The sequence below is a fragment of the Herpailurus yagouaroundi genome, unplaced genomic scaffold (genome assembly GCF_014898765.1).
Source record: "Herpailurus yagouaroundi ecotype Mexico unplaced genomic scaffold, PumYag 100, whole genome shotgun sequence".
Classification (NCBI taxonomy): Eukaryota; Metazoa; Chordata; class Mammalia; order Carnivora; family Felidae; genus Herpailurus; species Herpailurus yagouaroundi.
The window spans coordinates 39,260,054-39,274,961 of record NW_024412391.1 but is presented as its reverse complement, the minus strand read 5'-3'; the positions used below and the strand labels follow the sequence as shown (position 1 = coordinate 39,274,961).

Sequence of the window (14,908 nt, the reverse complement as noted above, 5' to 3'; positions counted from 1 at the left end):
GTGGACCCTTTAAAAGACAGACATAGAGCACAAAGCCCATAAGTGGGTCTGTCTCATGGCAGGGAATGGAATTTAAGATGTGAGCATTTATTTCCATACAATATTACGCGTTTAACTTACTTTGAATTCTTTTTAACAGAAAAATTCTACTTCATATAGGTATATGATGTCGATTGTTACTTCATTATTAGTGATGCTGCTGCTAAGGCCAGCTCTCTTCCCCACTCCCCTGTCTAAGAATAGTGGGAGTATATGATTTAACTGCAGTAATTTCACTTGTACATCAGCTTTGGAGATAAGTTTCTTTAAAACAAAACAGACAGACCTGAGGCAGATGGAGCAGTCGGCATCTTCATTTATGGCAGCAGCGTTTCAATTTTTTTTTTTTTAAGTGTTTGTTTATTTTTGAGAGAGACAGAGACAGAATGTGAGTGGGTTAGGGACAGAGAGAGATGGAGACACAGAATCCGAAGCAGGCTCCAGGCTCTGAGCTGTCAGCACAGAGCCCGACACAGGGCTCGAACTCACAAACTGTGAGATCATGACCTGAGCCGAAGTCGGGCACCCAACCAACTGAGCCACCCAGGCGCCCCTGGCAGCAGTGTCTCAGATGACAAAAGCACATTTCCTGAGAGCAGCCTAACCACTCTTGCCTGGGGAGGTGGTTATCAGTTATCAACTTGCATGTGAGCCACCAAGAGAGCACATAGTTTGTTTTTTGTTTTGGTTTTTTTTCAGCTCTCCCAGGTGATTCTGATGCACAGCCAGTGCTGAGAACCGCTGGCCTAGCATGCTGGGTATAAAGGAAAGAACTGGCCGACCACCTTCAGAACGAACGCTTAGGAGAGTAGGCTCTTAACCCAGAAGTTACCCAGTTTCCTACTAAATATGCCCATGGAAAGGGATTGTTTTGAACCTAGAAACTTAAACGGTATTTTAGTGGGGCGCCTGGGTGGCTCAGTCAGTTAAGCGTCCGACTTCAGCTCAGGTCATAGTCTCGCAGTTCGTGAGTTAGAGCCCTGCATCAGGCTCTTTGCTGACCATTCAGAGCCTGGACCCTACTTCGGATTCTGTGTCTCCCTCTCTCTGCCCCTCCCCTGCTCACACTCTGTGTCTCTCTCTGTCTCTTTCAAAAATAAGCGTTAAAAAAAATTTTTTAATGCTGTTTTAGTAACTATTAACATACTGATGTGTAACAGTAAATAAACATTTATTAGCATTGGTCTTTCGGTATCTCCTAACAAAAGTGAAGACATGTTTCCTTTTGTTTTTCCTCTCCTCTCCCTCCAGGCCAATCAGTTGGAGGAGCTTTTTCCAGTGCAAAGACAGCTATGTCTTCCTGGCTTTCCACTTTCGCCAGTCCCGCCCCCCAGAGTCTCACTGAGCCGCCCGACGGGAAGCCCTGACAAGGTGTCCAGAGGCCGTGGTCGCTTCCTTAAGTTTAAGTGTTCCCTGTCTGTCTGCTGCTCCCAGACTGTTCCTCTTCATCGGCCACAGGTCCACAGCAGGGGACCAGTACGTCGAACTGTTTACATGGATGGTTGCCCTCTGTCTAGATGAATTCACAGGATGCTGGAGAGATGAAATCGCAGCCATAGAGGGGATGGCTTTCCAGGTTGGGGTTTAAATTGACTACTTTTATTTCAGTCTGAGCCTGATTAAAACAGACAGTGAACCTTCTAATGAATTTTCAGTCCTGATATTCTACATTTGTTTACTTTAGAAAAGTTTTTACTTATGTAAATTCTGTTCTCTTTCGCTGTTTGAATATCCAGGTGGCCATTGTAATTTATATGTGGTAAAATTAAGTTATCTTACTATTTTAATTTCAAGTTGGCCCTAAAATGTGCTTATAAAGTTAAGGGGCCATACAGTCCAGCCCTTTGTTGTTATTTTGCTGATTATGTGATGGTTTTTTGTTTGTTGGTTCTCTACCCACAAAACACACTTATCAATTCACTGACTCCCAGAAACGTGAAAGCCAGAGGCAGTAGTTCTGAGGATGAAGTGTTTTATGTTTATAGTTTATTCTTTCCCAGTCCTAAGCACTTGCTCTGAGGCATCGAGAATGTCACAGTGGTGTTGGAGTGGTATAACCAGAATGTGTATTTAGGGCAAGGCTTTAGAAGCCCTAGGTGTGAGTTCTGTCAACTCTAGTTATCTTGCAGTCTTCTACAAGCATTTTTTAACCCGCAGTTTGTGCCTTCTATTTCTTCTTTTAAACCGTTTCCCATTGGCTGTTTACAGACATAACAGGTTTTTTCTTAGTCTTATTCTTCATACAGCTTTTCAAGGCACTTGGCCTTTCTACTTCCCTGATGGAAAATCCTTCGGTAATCAATCCCTACCCCATTATAAAAGTATTTATAAAAGAAAAACGAGATGATCCATAAATATTAAATAGAAATCTCATCTTCACTCACGTTTAGAAAAGCAAGAGGCAAGAGGAGAAAACTACAGCTGTGACATCAGTCTTGTTTCACAAAGGACCTCTGGTTTCACCTTAGACGCATGCACATGTGTGCTACGTACTGAAGATTTTTATACAACTGGACCTCACGTATCTGCCATGCACAGCTCTCATTTGCTTTTCAAGGGGACTCTGGATGGGTGTTCTCAGGGAGTACTTACAGGGGACAGACTTTTTTCAGTAACAAAGGACACTTGACAAATATGTTGTGAGTATGATCTACATATGACAGGGTGTTGGGAAAATAAGGGATCTAATTAAGGAGAACACGTGATTATATTTGATTTATCCCTTACAAAATGTTGATGTAAGAAGTAAATTCTTCTAGGGCATGTGAAACGGACATAGGGATATAATCTAAATGTCTCTAAAATCTCCTATTTGTGTTTTAACACAAGTCTGACAAACGTAAAAGCGTACTTCCTTTTGAGCACAATAACTCAAGAATTCAGTGATGATCAATGAAAGGGCTTATTGTGAGAACTCTATTAACTCCACTTCTGCTGGGGAAGTTAGCCTTCTCAGGAAATACTATTTGAAGAGAAGAAAGTAATAACCAAACAACACCTTAAAAGGTAACTTTAATTAGTGTTGCACTGAGATTGTAAAGAATTCATTCTAACATCCTGTTTCATGAGGCCGCATCATTAGTCGGGGTGTCTAGTGTTAGTGTGCAGTTGTTAGCTCTCTGCTGCCCAAGCTTCACAGCGCCAAGAGCAGCTGCGAGGCCGGCCGGCACGCCGCTGGTCCATCCTCCAGTTTGTTTGGGTTGCGGGCTTGGGGTAAACTCTCATCTCTCACTGTTCAGAAGCAGGCCAATCTACACGTTGCTATCCCACTGAGATAAAAATGGTTACGTGAAATTTAACTTTGCTTTAAGATCACTTTTTCCCCATTTTAACATATACCTTTACATGAACTTGCTATTAATTTTTCTAGTTCAGAGTTCAGCTCTTAAGCTGGTCATTTAACTGACTTTCAGCATAAAGTGAGTATCTCAAAAGATAGAACTTTTGTCAGAGAAGTAGTCAAAAGACTAACTATATTTCCTTCAGGTTCTGGGAGGCATTGGAGTTTTCAGGGAGCGTAAGCTAATATGTTGTTGGCAGGGGCCCCAGGGCGGCCAGCACAGTCGAAGGCAGGAAGCTTGGCCCCTTGTCCTGGGAGCCCGCGTGCTTGTGACTTGGATTCCAGGCTTCAGCTGAGTGGCCAGCCCCAGAAGCTGTAGCCTTCCTGGTTCTGTGAGCCACGGGAGCCAACATGGGGCCATCTTTAGACATAGCACCGGTAAAGATGGATGTTCTGCTTTGGCCACACTCGCTCCAGTCCCTTTGTGTCTAAGAACTGAGTATTGGTAAGTAGGCCTGAGGGAGCTAGGGTCAGCCAGGCCTTTCCAGGGCGTGCCAGCCACACAGACTGCATCTGTAGCTTGGCGGTGGCCTCACTGCTATCTAGGTAACTTAAAAGTAGTGCTGGGGAAAAGTCCCTGGCATTTAGTTCCTACTAAGGCATTGTAATGACAATTGACATAGGGAAGGAAAAGAGTTAAGGCTACCAACCACCCGACCTGCGTTAAGAGAAAAAGTTGCATGTCAAGAGTGAGGCTCAGAGTTCTCTCGCGTATGCATTTGACTCACATAACCAGGATGAATAGTCTATCTCCAGATCCCCTAGTGATTTACTAGTCAGTGCCCAAGGTCTAAAACAATCCTTATCTACTTTTTGCTTTAAGAAACAGCAGAAATATCCTCAGGCAGCAAACCAGAGCATATGACGTGATTTCCTCAATCTTATCTTGCTTTCTCAGTTCTATATTAAGCATTGGATTTTTTTTTTTTTATGATAATTTACTTTAGAAACGTAAGAAGAAAGCAAATTTGGAAGGGAGAGAAGTTAGAAGTCACAAAATTGAGGAACAAGGTACTTACAATCTGAATGAAGGTATTCTGAGGACACAGTATTTAATGTGCTGAAAGTTATAAGAATTCTTTTACAGAGAAGTTAGGATTTTAATCTGGTTACAAGTTTGAAAATGAAGCTATAATCTTATCTCCCCGGCAGGCAGGTTTTGTTCTTACTTTGTTTTGTGGAAGTTACAGCCCGTGTTTCCCTCTGGGCCTGGTGACAAGTTGGGGAGTGTTCAGCTCTGGGAGGGGCAGTGGACTGATCTTGAACCGCATGAACTTTTATACTTGTCAGCGGTTGGGGCGAGTAGCCTGTTGGGACGGTAGCTGCTACATATTGTCCATTATTTTATCAGGGAGCTGGTTGGGACTCGAGATGGCATCAACATTTGCATGCCACCAGAGGTGGCCCAGCATTTGTGGCCTTTCCACCCAGGTCGGTGGGCAGCCATTAAAGCTGACAGGGAGTGCAGCCCTGGTTTCCAGAAGAGGATTGTCATTCTGTGCAACGCAGTGTGCCACTGGGAGTATTTCATTCCAGGTCTTTGGACTTCGTGACATTGGAATTGTTTTTTCATAATTTCCAACATTCCATAAATATTTGTCAAGGACAAAGAAGAGGAATGTGGATCTTTATTGTTTTCATATAAATAACTTTGTACGTGTGACTTCCTGCTTTCGTATGAAGGGGAAGAAATTAGCTCCTCCCTTGTATGGTAACTCCAGAATTAAAAAGATTGTGCACGTATAGGGGTTGAGTATATTTTGTAAAACTCTAATGATTTGTATTTCTGTGCTGTTCTAAAGTTTACCTTTTTACTTCTATTAATTAAAGATATAGAAACTATATATTTAAATCATGTAAATGGGACACAATTTAGGGTTTTTTCCCCAGTCTTCTTTTTCATCAGCTTCTCACACACACACAGTATGCTGCTCAGATTTTTTTGTGTGCAATATAAACATTTGAACATTTCAGTCAGGTACTGAGCCAGAAATGGTAATTGAAGTTTTTTAGAAAGCTTCTGTGCTTAGAAAATACTTTGTTTTCTTGAAATATTAATAATTTATAGCTGGAAAAATAGGATCAAGACTTAACGTGTTTCAGACCACTTGGTCATTGCTTCCTAAATGTAGGAAGCGTTTGATTAACAAGTTGGTGAAGGCATTTAGTGGTCACAAAAATAGTTTAAATATTTGAGATTAAAGGCTTCCCACAAACCCTCTGAGAAAGTTTAGCTAAGAAATCTTAGAAAGTTTTCTGAGGAGGTTTGGCTGTGGCACATGTTTTGATCAGAAAGATAGTTTCTCTTTGCTCCAGTAGGTTTATAATTTGTACTAGTTCTTTCTTTCCGTTGTCATTTGTTAAAAAAAAAAAGATGTTAAAATTATAAATCATGTCTAATCATAGTGAATTGTAAAAGTTCTGTATTTTTATTTTAAGGAAACATAAGAATAAAATTATCCTGTTTGTCCTGCACACAGTTGTACTTGGCCTGTCTTTCTAGAAATACCCTTCATGTTGTTGGTGTGGTCTCTGGCCCGCTCCACAGTTGGACAGCAGTGCCAACTTCGTGTAAGAAACCAGCACACAGACCCAACTAAAGGACTCGTTACTCCTTTAAACTCTCGTGTTGATGTTGTTTATGGTGGTGCCTCTATTTTTAAGGTGGTGGCTTCTGCAGGAAGAGCCTCTTAGCTTCTGTGGAAGGCTAAGTGCACAAAGTATAACCAAGCAGAGATTGGTCGTGCAGTCATATCACACGCTCACTGACAGAAACCCTCAGGGGAATAGAACATTGTCGCAAGCAGCCCATTTTCCCATCTGGACCGGTAAGCTTCGGACTAGCCCTTGGCATTTCCACTGAGGGCTCCTGGCATAGTTTCATATATATTTCCATGTATGGTGATTTTCTTACAGCTGTTCTACAAAAGATGAGCTTTGTGATGTGCCTCATAGAAGCAGATAGATTTCTTTGCCCCACAGGAACGTGCGCTGACTTGAGTGCAGGGTTAATTTAAGATACCAATGTTCTCTGACGTGCACCGTTAACACCCCGGAGCTGATGAGGTACTTGGCCACAGTAGAGCTCGGTGCCACCGGCCTCTCCCCTTTTCCAAGGACCTCTGCCAACTGGGCGTCAGGCTCTGCTGTGGTGGGGTGATGGTTCCCCCTCCTCTCCAAGGTCAGAACTGCCTGTTTTTTACTCCGATAAGATGGGAGTTGCAATTATTGAATCTGGTAACATCTAGAAGGAGTATGATTATGGGGCCAGTTTTTTTCCAAGGAATAGCCTTTCGTGAAGGTCTTCTCTGCCTGGACTTAATCTCCCCACACTAAGCACACTTTGTATGATCATGGAGTCAGAAGCCAGGGAACAGCCTGGGGCAGGAGATCAGAATGGTTATGCTCTTTGCATAACCTGTGAACACCTGTATTTGGAACTGCTGACATCCCAATAGGACAAGAACCAAGATTCAAACCATTTAAATGTATGGGTTTTACCTTTCACTGGATCAGGCTACATTCCTGCAGCACATGAATGTGGACTAGAGCTGTGGGAAAATGACGAAAGCCACATGATGAAATACGGATCGTTGTTGAAGCCAGGTGATGAGGATGTTGGGGTTCATTAGACTCCTCGTTCTGGTTTGGGCTATGACCACCATCCTTTACTTTTCCTGCTTATTCCCGCCCAGGCAATTTCTCCTCAAAAGTTGTAGGGAATTTTAAAGTTTCAGGTCAGGCCCTCAGCATCAAGTCAGTGTGTCTGCCAGTCCTGTTCTGACCATGTGTGGTTCCAGCCACCTGTCCTTGTAAAACAGAATTTCTCTTAGTTCTTCTTTATGCCCCTAGAGCCAGCTTTATAGTGGAAGGACTGGAAAAGACAGCTCATCAGTTTTTGGAAAATGTGTTCCTCTGTCACGAAGTTCTCACTGTTGTTCCTCAGTAATGTGTCTCCATTCCATCTCTTTCTAGCTCTGCTTCCACATTCCCAGTGCATCTGACCCTTAACTGGTTTCCATCTAGCCCTACCCCCCACACCCAGATACATCTTCCCAAAACATTATGGCATTTTTCTTACGTGGTAACCCTCCATATCTACTTACTGTCTACAGAATTAAGTCCAGTTTCCTAAGTCAGGCACCCAAGGTCCACCACACGGGAGCTCATGCCCCATTAGCTTCTCCACTGCTGCCCTAGCCTCCACAAGCTCCGGGGCCGACTGCAGCCTTTGCTGTGCCTCACTTTCCCACCCCCTGATTGTTCAGAGAAGCATTCCTGAGAGAACCCACAATCGAAGACCCAGCGCCAGCCTCTCTCCTTTCTTAAAGTGCCCCCCGCCTTGGAGCTACTTTGAGTCCTTTCTAAAACAGTTGGACTCAGAGTTTAGTGAGAACCACGTAAATAGGGGCTTCCTAGGCTTGGAGATTTGCAGTTGGTAAAACATTTTTTTAAGAAGATGTGTGGGGCAGCGCTTGGGTGTCTCAGTCAGTGGTTTTGGCTCAGGTCATGATCTCAGTTCTTGGGATCCAGCCCTGAGTCAGGCTCCACCCTGAGCTTGGAACCTGCTTGAGATTCTCTCTCTCTCTCTCTCTCTCTCTCTCTCTCTCTGCCCCTCCCTTGCTTATGCTTTCTCTTGCTCTCTAAAATAAAAAAAGATGGGCAACAAGTGAAATATACCTACAGAAAAGAGCAAGGAATATACGTTAAAATAAATCTAAAGCAACCATTCATGTAACCACGACCCAGGTAAGAAGTAGCATATTAGCCAGCACCTAAACACCCTACTCCGTGTGTCTCTCCATGGTCCTAATTCTTCCTCCTCCAGAAGTATTTTATACTCATTTTTGAGATAATTATTTCTTTATAATTTTACCTCCTTCTTCCTACATTTGTATCCCAAATTGCATAGTTTATTTTGTGTCTATTTTTGAACTTGAATAAGTGGAATTACCATTTGTATTTTTCTGCTTAATTCTTGTTTTTAGGATTTTATTCTCCTTCATTGTTTTATTAATACAATGCCGTTCTACAGCTATCCCACAGTTTATCCAGTCTGCCAAAGGTGGACTTAGCCTGTTCCCGTTCAGGGCTGACATGAATGGCGGTGCTGCTCTGACCATTCTAGTGCACCTGCATGTGTTTCTCCAGGGTGTAGATGCCAGAGTGAAACTGCTGGATGTTTTTCCGCATTGTCTCCAATGCTTTGGTATCACAAGGAATTTAATTTTTGCCAGTCTGGTGGGTGTGAAATGGTATCCGATTGTGGCTTTTGATTTGCATTTCCCTGAATACTAATAAGGTTGAGTGCCTTTTCATTTATTAGCCATTGAGGGAGAGCACAGGAAGGAGAGGCAGAGACACAGAATCTGAATCAGGTTCCAGGCTGTGAGCTGTCAGCACAGAGCCCGATGGCAGGGCTCGAACCCCTGTGAACCGCGAGATCATGACCTGAGCTGAAGTCAGACACTTAACTGACTGAGCCACCCAGGCGCCCCTAGATTTCTACTTTTGTAAAATGCCTGTTCCAAGTCTTTCACTCATTTGTCTATTAGGTTGTCTGTTTCTTATTTGCTTGAGCGTTTTATGAGTTTTTATATGCATGTATATGTTTGTATTCTAGATACTATTTGTCATTTATGTGTGTTGTAAATATCTCATTCTGTGACTTATCTTCATTCTTTATGATCTGTTTTAATGATTAGAATTCTTAATGTAGTTAAATATGTCTTTCCTCTTAGGGTTAGAGGAAATCCTATCTTTCTGTGTCTTATTTGTAAATAAGACTACTCTACCTCAAGGTCATGAGATTCTCTATGATCTTCTAGGAGTTTCTAAAGCTTTGCCTTTCATATTTATTCACCTGGACACCTGGAACTTCTTTTTAGGGTGATCTAGAGTAGAGAGGTCAAATTCCTCCCACTACCCCAGCGCCCGGACATGGCTAGAAAGTTTTAACATTTCTTCTTTTGCCATGTAAGGACTACTATAAACTACTTCATCTTCTCACTCTCACTTCATACAAAGACATCTTAATATGCAAACATGAGAAGAGCATAGGGTCAGAGTAAAGGAGAATCCTTTAAACCAAATAATTGAGTTGTACTGATTAATTTGTCTGTATTTTTCTCATTTTGTTACAGGTTCTATGCACTGGTTTATGGAGATGGATGAAGGAACCTTATTTTTTTGAATCTGAAGGGCTGACATTCCCCAAGTCTAAAAATCACATAAGTGTCCAGTGTTTTCCAGAACTGTCCCAGGCAGCCACAAACTCTAAGGACTTTTAACACATCAGAGACACACTGGCCTCCAGAGACCCAAGATTTGTTCCTCTTTAGCTACTCGCACTGGGAAGCCCCTCTTAAGATTAACCCAAGTCCCTCATACTGCATTTTAAACGCCAGCTGCTCCCCATCAAATATTTAAGGGCCTACTATGTACACACGTGGTGCCTGGCCCTTTGGAGCCCGCTGTTCAGCAGGGACAGGTGAGCAGTTATCACAGAGGGCAAAAAGGGCCAGGTCAAAGGCCAGGATGCGTTTAAGCCCATCAAGGTGGCCAGCTGCTTTCTGAACAGGGACGACTCAAAGTCTCTTCTCCTGGCCCAAGTTGAGACCTGAAGGCTAAGTGAGAGTCGTTGGGGATGAGGTGGGAGTCAGGTGCAGTGATGGGAGAGGCTGTAGAGGACTCCGGGGCTGGGAGATCAGCACAGGCAGACTTGGAAGCAGTGAATGTTCTTCGGTGTGGCTGGGCCCTCCACAGCTAGGTCAGGATGGGGAGAGCCCTGTCAGCCGGCAGAAGGGGGATAGACTCAGAGAAGGCAGGGGAAAACCTGGAAGGGCTTGGCTGCGGGCACGAGGCGGGTCGGGTGCTGCGGATTAGAAAGTTGGTTGAGAAGGACTCACACCCTCTTTCGCCCTGCCCTTGGCCACACATTCAGTGATGTTTATCGGAACCCAGCAGCCACCCTGCCCTTTCCTCAGCAGTCCAATCTCCCAGCTTTCCGCCGACTTTAAATCACATTCGCCCCAAACAATAGGCCCAAGAACAAAACTCCTGTGACTGCCGCTCTCCGTCAAAAAGCGGTCACTGTGAGACCGTGTTTTCCGTGGATTTTGCCAGAGTTTAGCGGCGCTTGTCAGTGAAAAGCAAGTCTGAGAGATTGGGGAGAGCACGGGGGCCACTCCAGCGTCTCAGTTACTCTTCTGGCCGAGTGAAGACCCAGGAGACCTGCCCCACCAGCGCGGTGTAGAAAACTCACTTTTTCTTCACACACTTGACAGGCAGGGAGTACTTTGTATGCTCAGAAAGTCCATCTGCAGTCATCATCTGGATTTTCGTTTCTATTTGATCCAGTCCATGGATTTTTTTTTTTTTTTTTTTTTTTTTTACCCCCGATCAACTTTCCCAGAAGGCAGTGCTTTGCTCTGGGGAATGGTTAGGTCAAAGTCGGATAGCAGAGGATTTGAAAAGTAGCCTCTCCACGTGCCCCTCCTGGCTGTGCCCTAGATGATGGTCCCTCAGCAGCGCTTCCTAGAAACCACTGAGACTGAAGTTAAACTACACCGTCCTCAGCTGCAGTGACCCTGAACTGGCCCTTTGTGCAAGGTCATCCATGAGACACCAATGCCTCCGTGCCCTCAATAGGTCATTCACTCCCACTAAATGCTTTTACAGTGGAAATTCCCTGGTTAAGGTTCACAGGTAAAGATGAATATTTTGTGTGTGTCACCCATTTGTATGGTTGTTCAAAATCACAGGGCCAGCAGGACTGGAATTTTTTCATCTTACATATTTTCCCACCTTTAAAGTATTAGTGATAGCTCCCTCGTTTTGAGACTCGAGGTTTAAAACATTTTTATTCTGTGTGCCATGAATTCCACTCCTTTGAGCATCTGGGCTTAATGAATCCTTAGCATTTTTCTTTGGGGGCTTTGTTGGAAATGAAGGATACTCTCCACTACTTCTCTGGTTGGAAGATATGTGTTTTATTCCCTTCTAAGTTATCAGGCTAAATCCTGTGACCTTTCTCCCTTGAAAAGCAGGCAGTGTTTCCAAAATTTCTAACACAATTCCTCGGGAATGTGGAATGGGTTTCCTTGTGGACAGTGTTGTTTATGGGGTCTCTGTCTCCATTCATAGAAACCTGCATGTCAGAGAGACAGCGTATATATGAAAACATAGGATAAAGGTGCTAGAGAACCGAAATGCTCTGGGTAGCAGCCCCCCAAACCTGACGGCTAAAAACAGCTCCCCTCGGCTGCAGCCCCAGCAGCAGCAAGTAAAGATGCACTCAGTCACAAACCGACTTACTAGGGTCCTGTCTGGAGTCCAGAAGACAAGAGGAGACCTCTAAAATTTGATAAAAAGTGATGAGTGTCTTGAGAGGGCCACTAAAGTGCCATGGCAGTCCTTTCTGCTGGGACAATCAGAGAAGGCTTCCTGGAGGTGTTACGGAACCAGGCTGGAACCATGGTGGAAGAAGCAAGCGGCACTCGGAGATCTTGGTGAATTGGAGATTTATTTTACACCGCTGGGCTCAGAGGAGACTGTTTCTCCAAAGGACTGAGCCCAGAATGCAAGTCGGGAGGGTAATTTATAGCCGACAACGTCCATATCTGTGGGGGGTTTTGCCCACACAGCAAACAAAGGAAGAAGAACCCAGAGGAGGGGTCTCTAAGCTGGAGACCAGAGTTTGTTTTAGCCCCGTCGGCCATCTTTGGCATACTTGACTTCTCCAACAGAGGAAGTGGCATTTGCTCTGTTTCTTGAGTGAAGAAGGTAAGATTCTGAAGAGAGACAGTAAAGGTGAGAGCAGATTTTTAGCCCACCCTCAGGGGGTCCCATCGCCTGTGATGCAGAAAAGGAGAAGCTCAGAGTGAGTAAAGCTCTAGGAAGGGATGAGTGATGATGGAAGGGAACTAAGAACCTCTGGAGATGCTAAAGCCAGAAGGAGACTGAGATGCATAGCAACCACCCCGAGTTACTCTTGGTGAGAATACAAGTCTTAAGGAAAAGAGAGTGAAGAGAGGGAAAACCCCAAGCAGCAGATACAGGAAGGAAAAGAAGTGCAGTTGACCCTTGAACAACGGGATTAAGGGCACCCTTGCAGTCAAAAATGTGTGTGTAACTTTGGACTCCCCCAGAACTTTACGAATAGCCTACTGTTGACCACTGGCCTTACTGATAATAACATAAACAGTCTATTGATGTATATTTTGTGTGTTATATGGATTCAGTATGATATTCTTACAATAAAGTAAGCTAGGGAGAAGAAGATGATGTTATTAAGAAAATCATAAGGAAGAGAAAATATATATTACAGTTCTATATCAAAAAACCCCACATATAAGTGGACCTGACAGGTGCCAACTTCCTCTCTAAGGTGGGAAACTGCTCAAAGTCTCAGATGAATGATGAGTAAGGCCACTCGGACAGAAGTGGACACCCTCCTCCAGCACTTGACCATTTATTCCTTCCTTTGTTGGGTATCCATGCTTCCCGTAGTCTAGCAAGCTCACGCATTCCAACAGTTTTTTCGAGTGCGTTTGAATGTTAAGCTAATACTTGTTTCATTGCTTTAAAAGGTGCCCTTTTAAAAAGCAGGATCCCAGTCACTAACACAGGAATGAGCATTTTTATGGACCTGTACCTTAATTAGGGGAGAGCATCGAAGTCATTTTAAATGGACTTAATCTCATCCTAAGCCTGGCCAACATTCCATTCCTAAGGGTTTACATCAAGGAAGTCATCCAAAACGGGGAAAAAGGTATGTGTATAGAGTTCTATGTCACTGAAAAGGATAATGAAAAATTGGGAACAACAGAAGGATTGCTATGTCACTTAAGAGTAATACTAACAATGTGCACCTGGGTGGCTTGGTAAAGTGTCTGACTCTTGGTTTCAGCTCAGGTCACATTCTCACGGTTTGTGAGATCAAGACCTGCAATGGGCTCTCCGCTTGTAGCATGGAAATTGTTTGGGATTCTCTCTCTCCCTCTCTCTGCTCCTCTCCCCCTCAAAATACACAAAATAAACATTTAGAAAAACTAATACTAATAAGTATGATGCTCACTTGTAATGTTAGCTATTAATCACTGAAAAGTGAGGTAATGTAGAGAAGAGGAAAATACAGAAAAAAGATTCTACGAATACAGGCGGTTCACAGGAGGGCAGGAATCCCAACTTGTTTCCCTCTGCACTTCTTGTTCCTTTGTCTTTTCCCAGTTTTTCCCATGCTGGTTTGAGAACATGGAAAAATGAGTTGATTTTGGAGATCAATGACACTTTGGTGATTTTCTTCTGCTAATGAATGGTAATGTGTTGGAGGGGACAATCCAAGCAGTGATCAGGGTAGAGAAGACATTACACATAAGTAAAAGCCTCTCGCTTTGCCTTTCTTTTTTTCCCATTAGGCCCTGAACACATCTCCATCACCACTCTTTTTTTTTTTTTTTTTAATTTTTTTTTCAAACGTTTATTTATTTTTGGGACAGAGAGAGACAGAGCATGAATGGGGGAGGGGCAGAGAGAGAGGGAGACACAGAATCAGAAACAGGCTCCAGGCTCTGAGCCATCAGCCCAGAGCCCGACGTGGGGCTCGAACTCACGGACCGCGAGATCGTGACCTGGCTGAAGTCGGACGCTTAACCGACTGCGCCACCCAGGTGCCCCTCCATCACCACTCTTAATGTTCTGGGGGTAATAACTATCTAGTATTATAATGGATGGTGCGGGGGAGGGGCTGGCGCATAGTAGGCACTTGATGAATATTGTGACATCCCTTCCAGTGCAAGGCTCTCTGGTTACAGTTTACCAACCCCAGGGTAACTGATGTACGTACTGAAACAGCAAAAGGAGCTAAGGAAGCAAAATAAAGCAGCACTTTCAACTATTTCTATTTTACAAAGTGCTTGGTGAAACTGTAAAAGGATATTTAGTACCACAAAAAGTAGGCCAAGGGTAAGAAAAACTCTCCATACCCAGGAGGATTCAGCTGACCAAAGTAAGTCTGATCCAGAATAAACAGTTCTCATCTGGAAATCTAGCAGTTCCAGAAAGTACTGTCCAAGTGGAAAAAGGCCCATGATGCTGGTCTGCATAATTATGTAACCCTTTAGGAAAGGGGAAGGAAGTGCCACCATCCTGGGGTACATGCTGCTAATGGAAAAGCAACCATGAGAAAATAATAGTACTCAGGCCTCACAGAAGGGGATTGTGCTACTAGAGAAACCAGGCCCACAAGCCCTTTCTCATGAACTTGACCAACTTTGGTCATTTTTCCCTGTGCCTACCCGGTGTCCAAAACCTAAAACAGGGTTCCTATTATCCAATCCGTCCAACAGAAATAACTGTCAAATAGGCACGTGAATAGCACTGCACGTGAAGGAACCCGTTTGAAATGAGACACGAGCTCAGCTGCAACGGTCAAGACCAGTCACGTCTGTGCTTTCTCTGGAAAAGCATGATCATCGCCCCTTTGAAGATCACTTAAAAACATCAAACAAACTAGATCCCAGATGGTAA

The 14,908-nt window shown here is 43.8% G+C and overlaps 1 protein-coding gene and 1 long non-coding RNA gene across 4 annotated transcripts in view; both read left to right on the top strand.

Moving 5' to 3' along the window:
- Nucleotides 1-5,854, top strand: part of AVL9 (AVL9 cell migration associated) — a 71,396-nt gene extending 65,542 nt beyond the window's left edge. For 2 of the 3 annotated variants that reach the window (XM_040472305.1, XM_040472306.1), the window contains exon 16: nucleotides 1,291-5,854. In XM_040472305.1, the coding sequence (XP_040328239.1) occupies nucleotides 1,291-1,406 (116 nt within the window). In that variant the 3' untranslated portion in view covers nucleotides 1,407-5,854. The remainder of the gene's footprint in view (nucleotides 1-1,290) is intronic. The other variant, XR_005789276.1, reaches the window with a different exon arrangement.
- A 2,120-nt stretch (nucleotides 5,855-7,974) lies between these two features.
- Nucleotides 7,975-13,820, top strand: LOC121028514 (uncharacterized). The gene is made up of 3 exons (XR_005789275.1): nucleotides 7,975-12,163; nucleotides 12,970-13,151; nucleotides 13,610-13,820. It is a non-coding gene; the product is annotated as an uncharacterized LOC121028514 (long non-coding RNA).
- The last annotated feature ends 1,088 nt before the right edge of the window (nucleotides 13,821-14,908 follow it).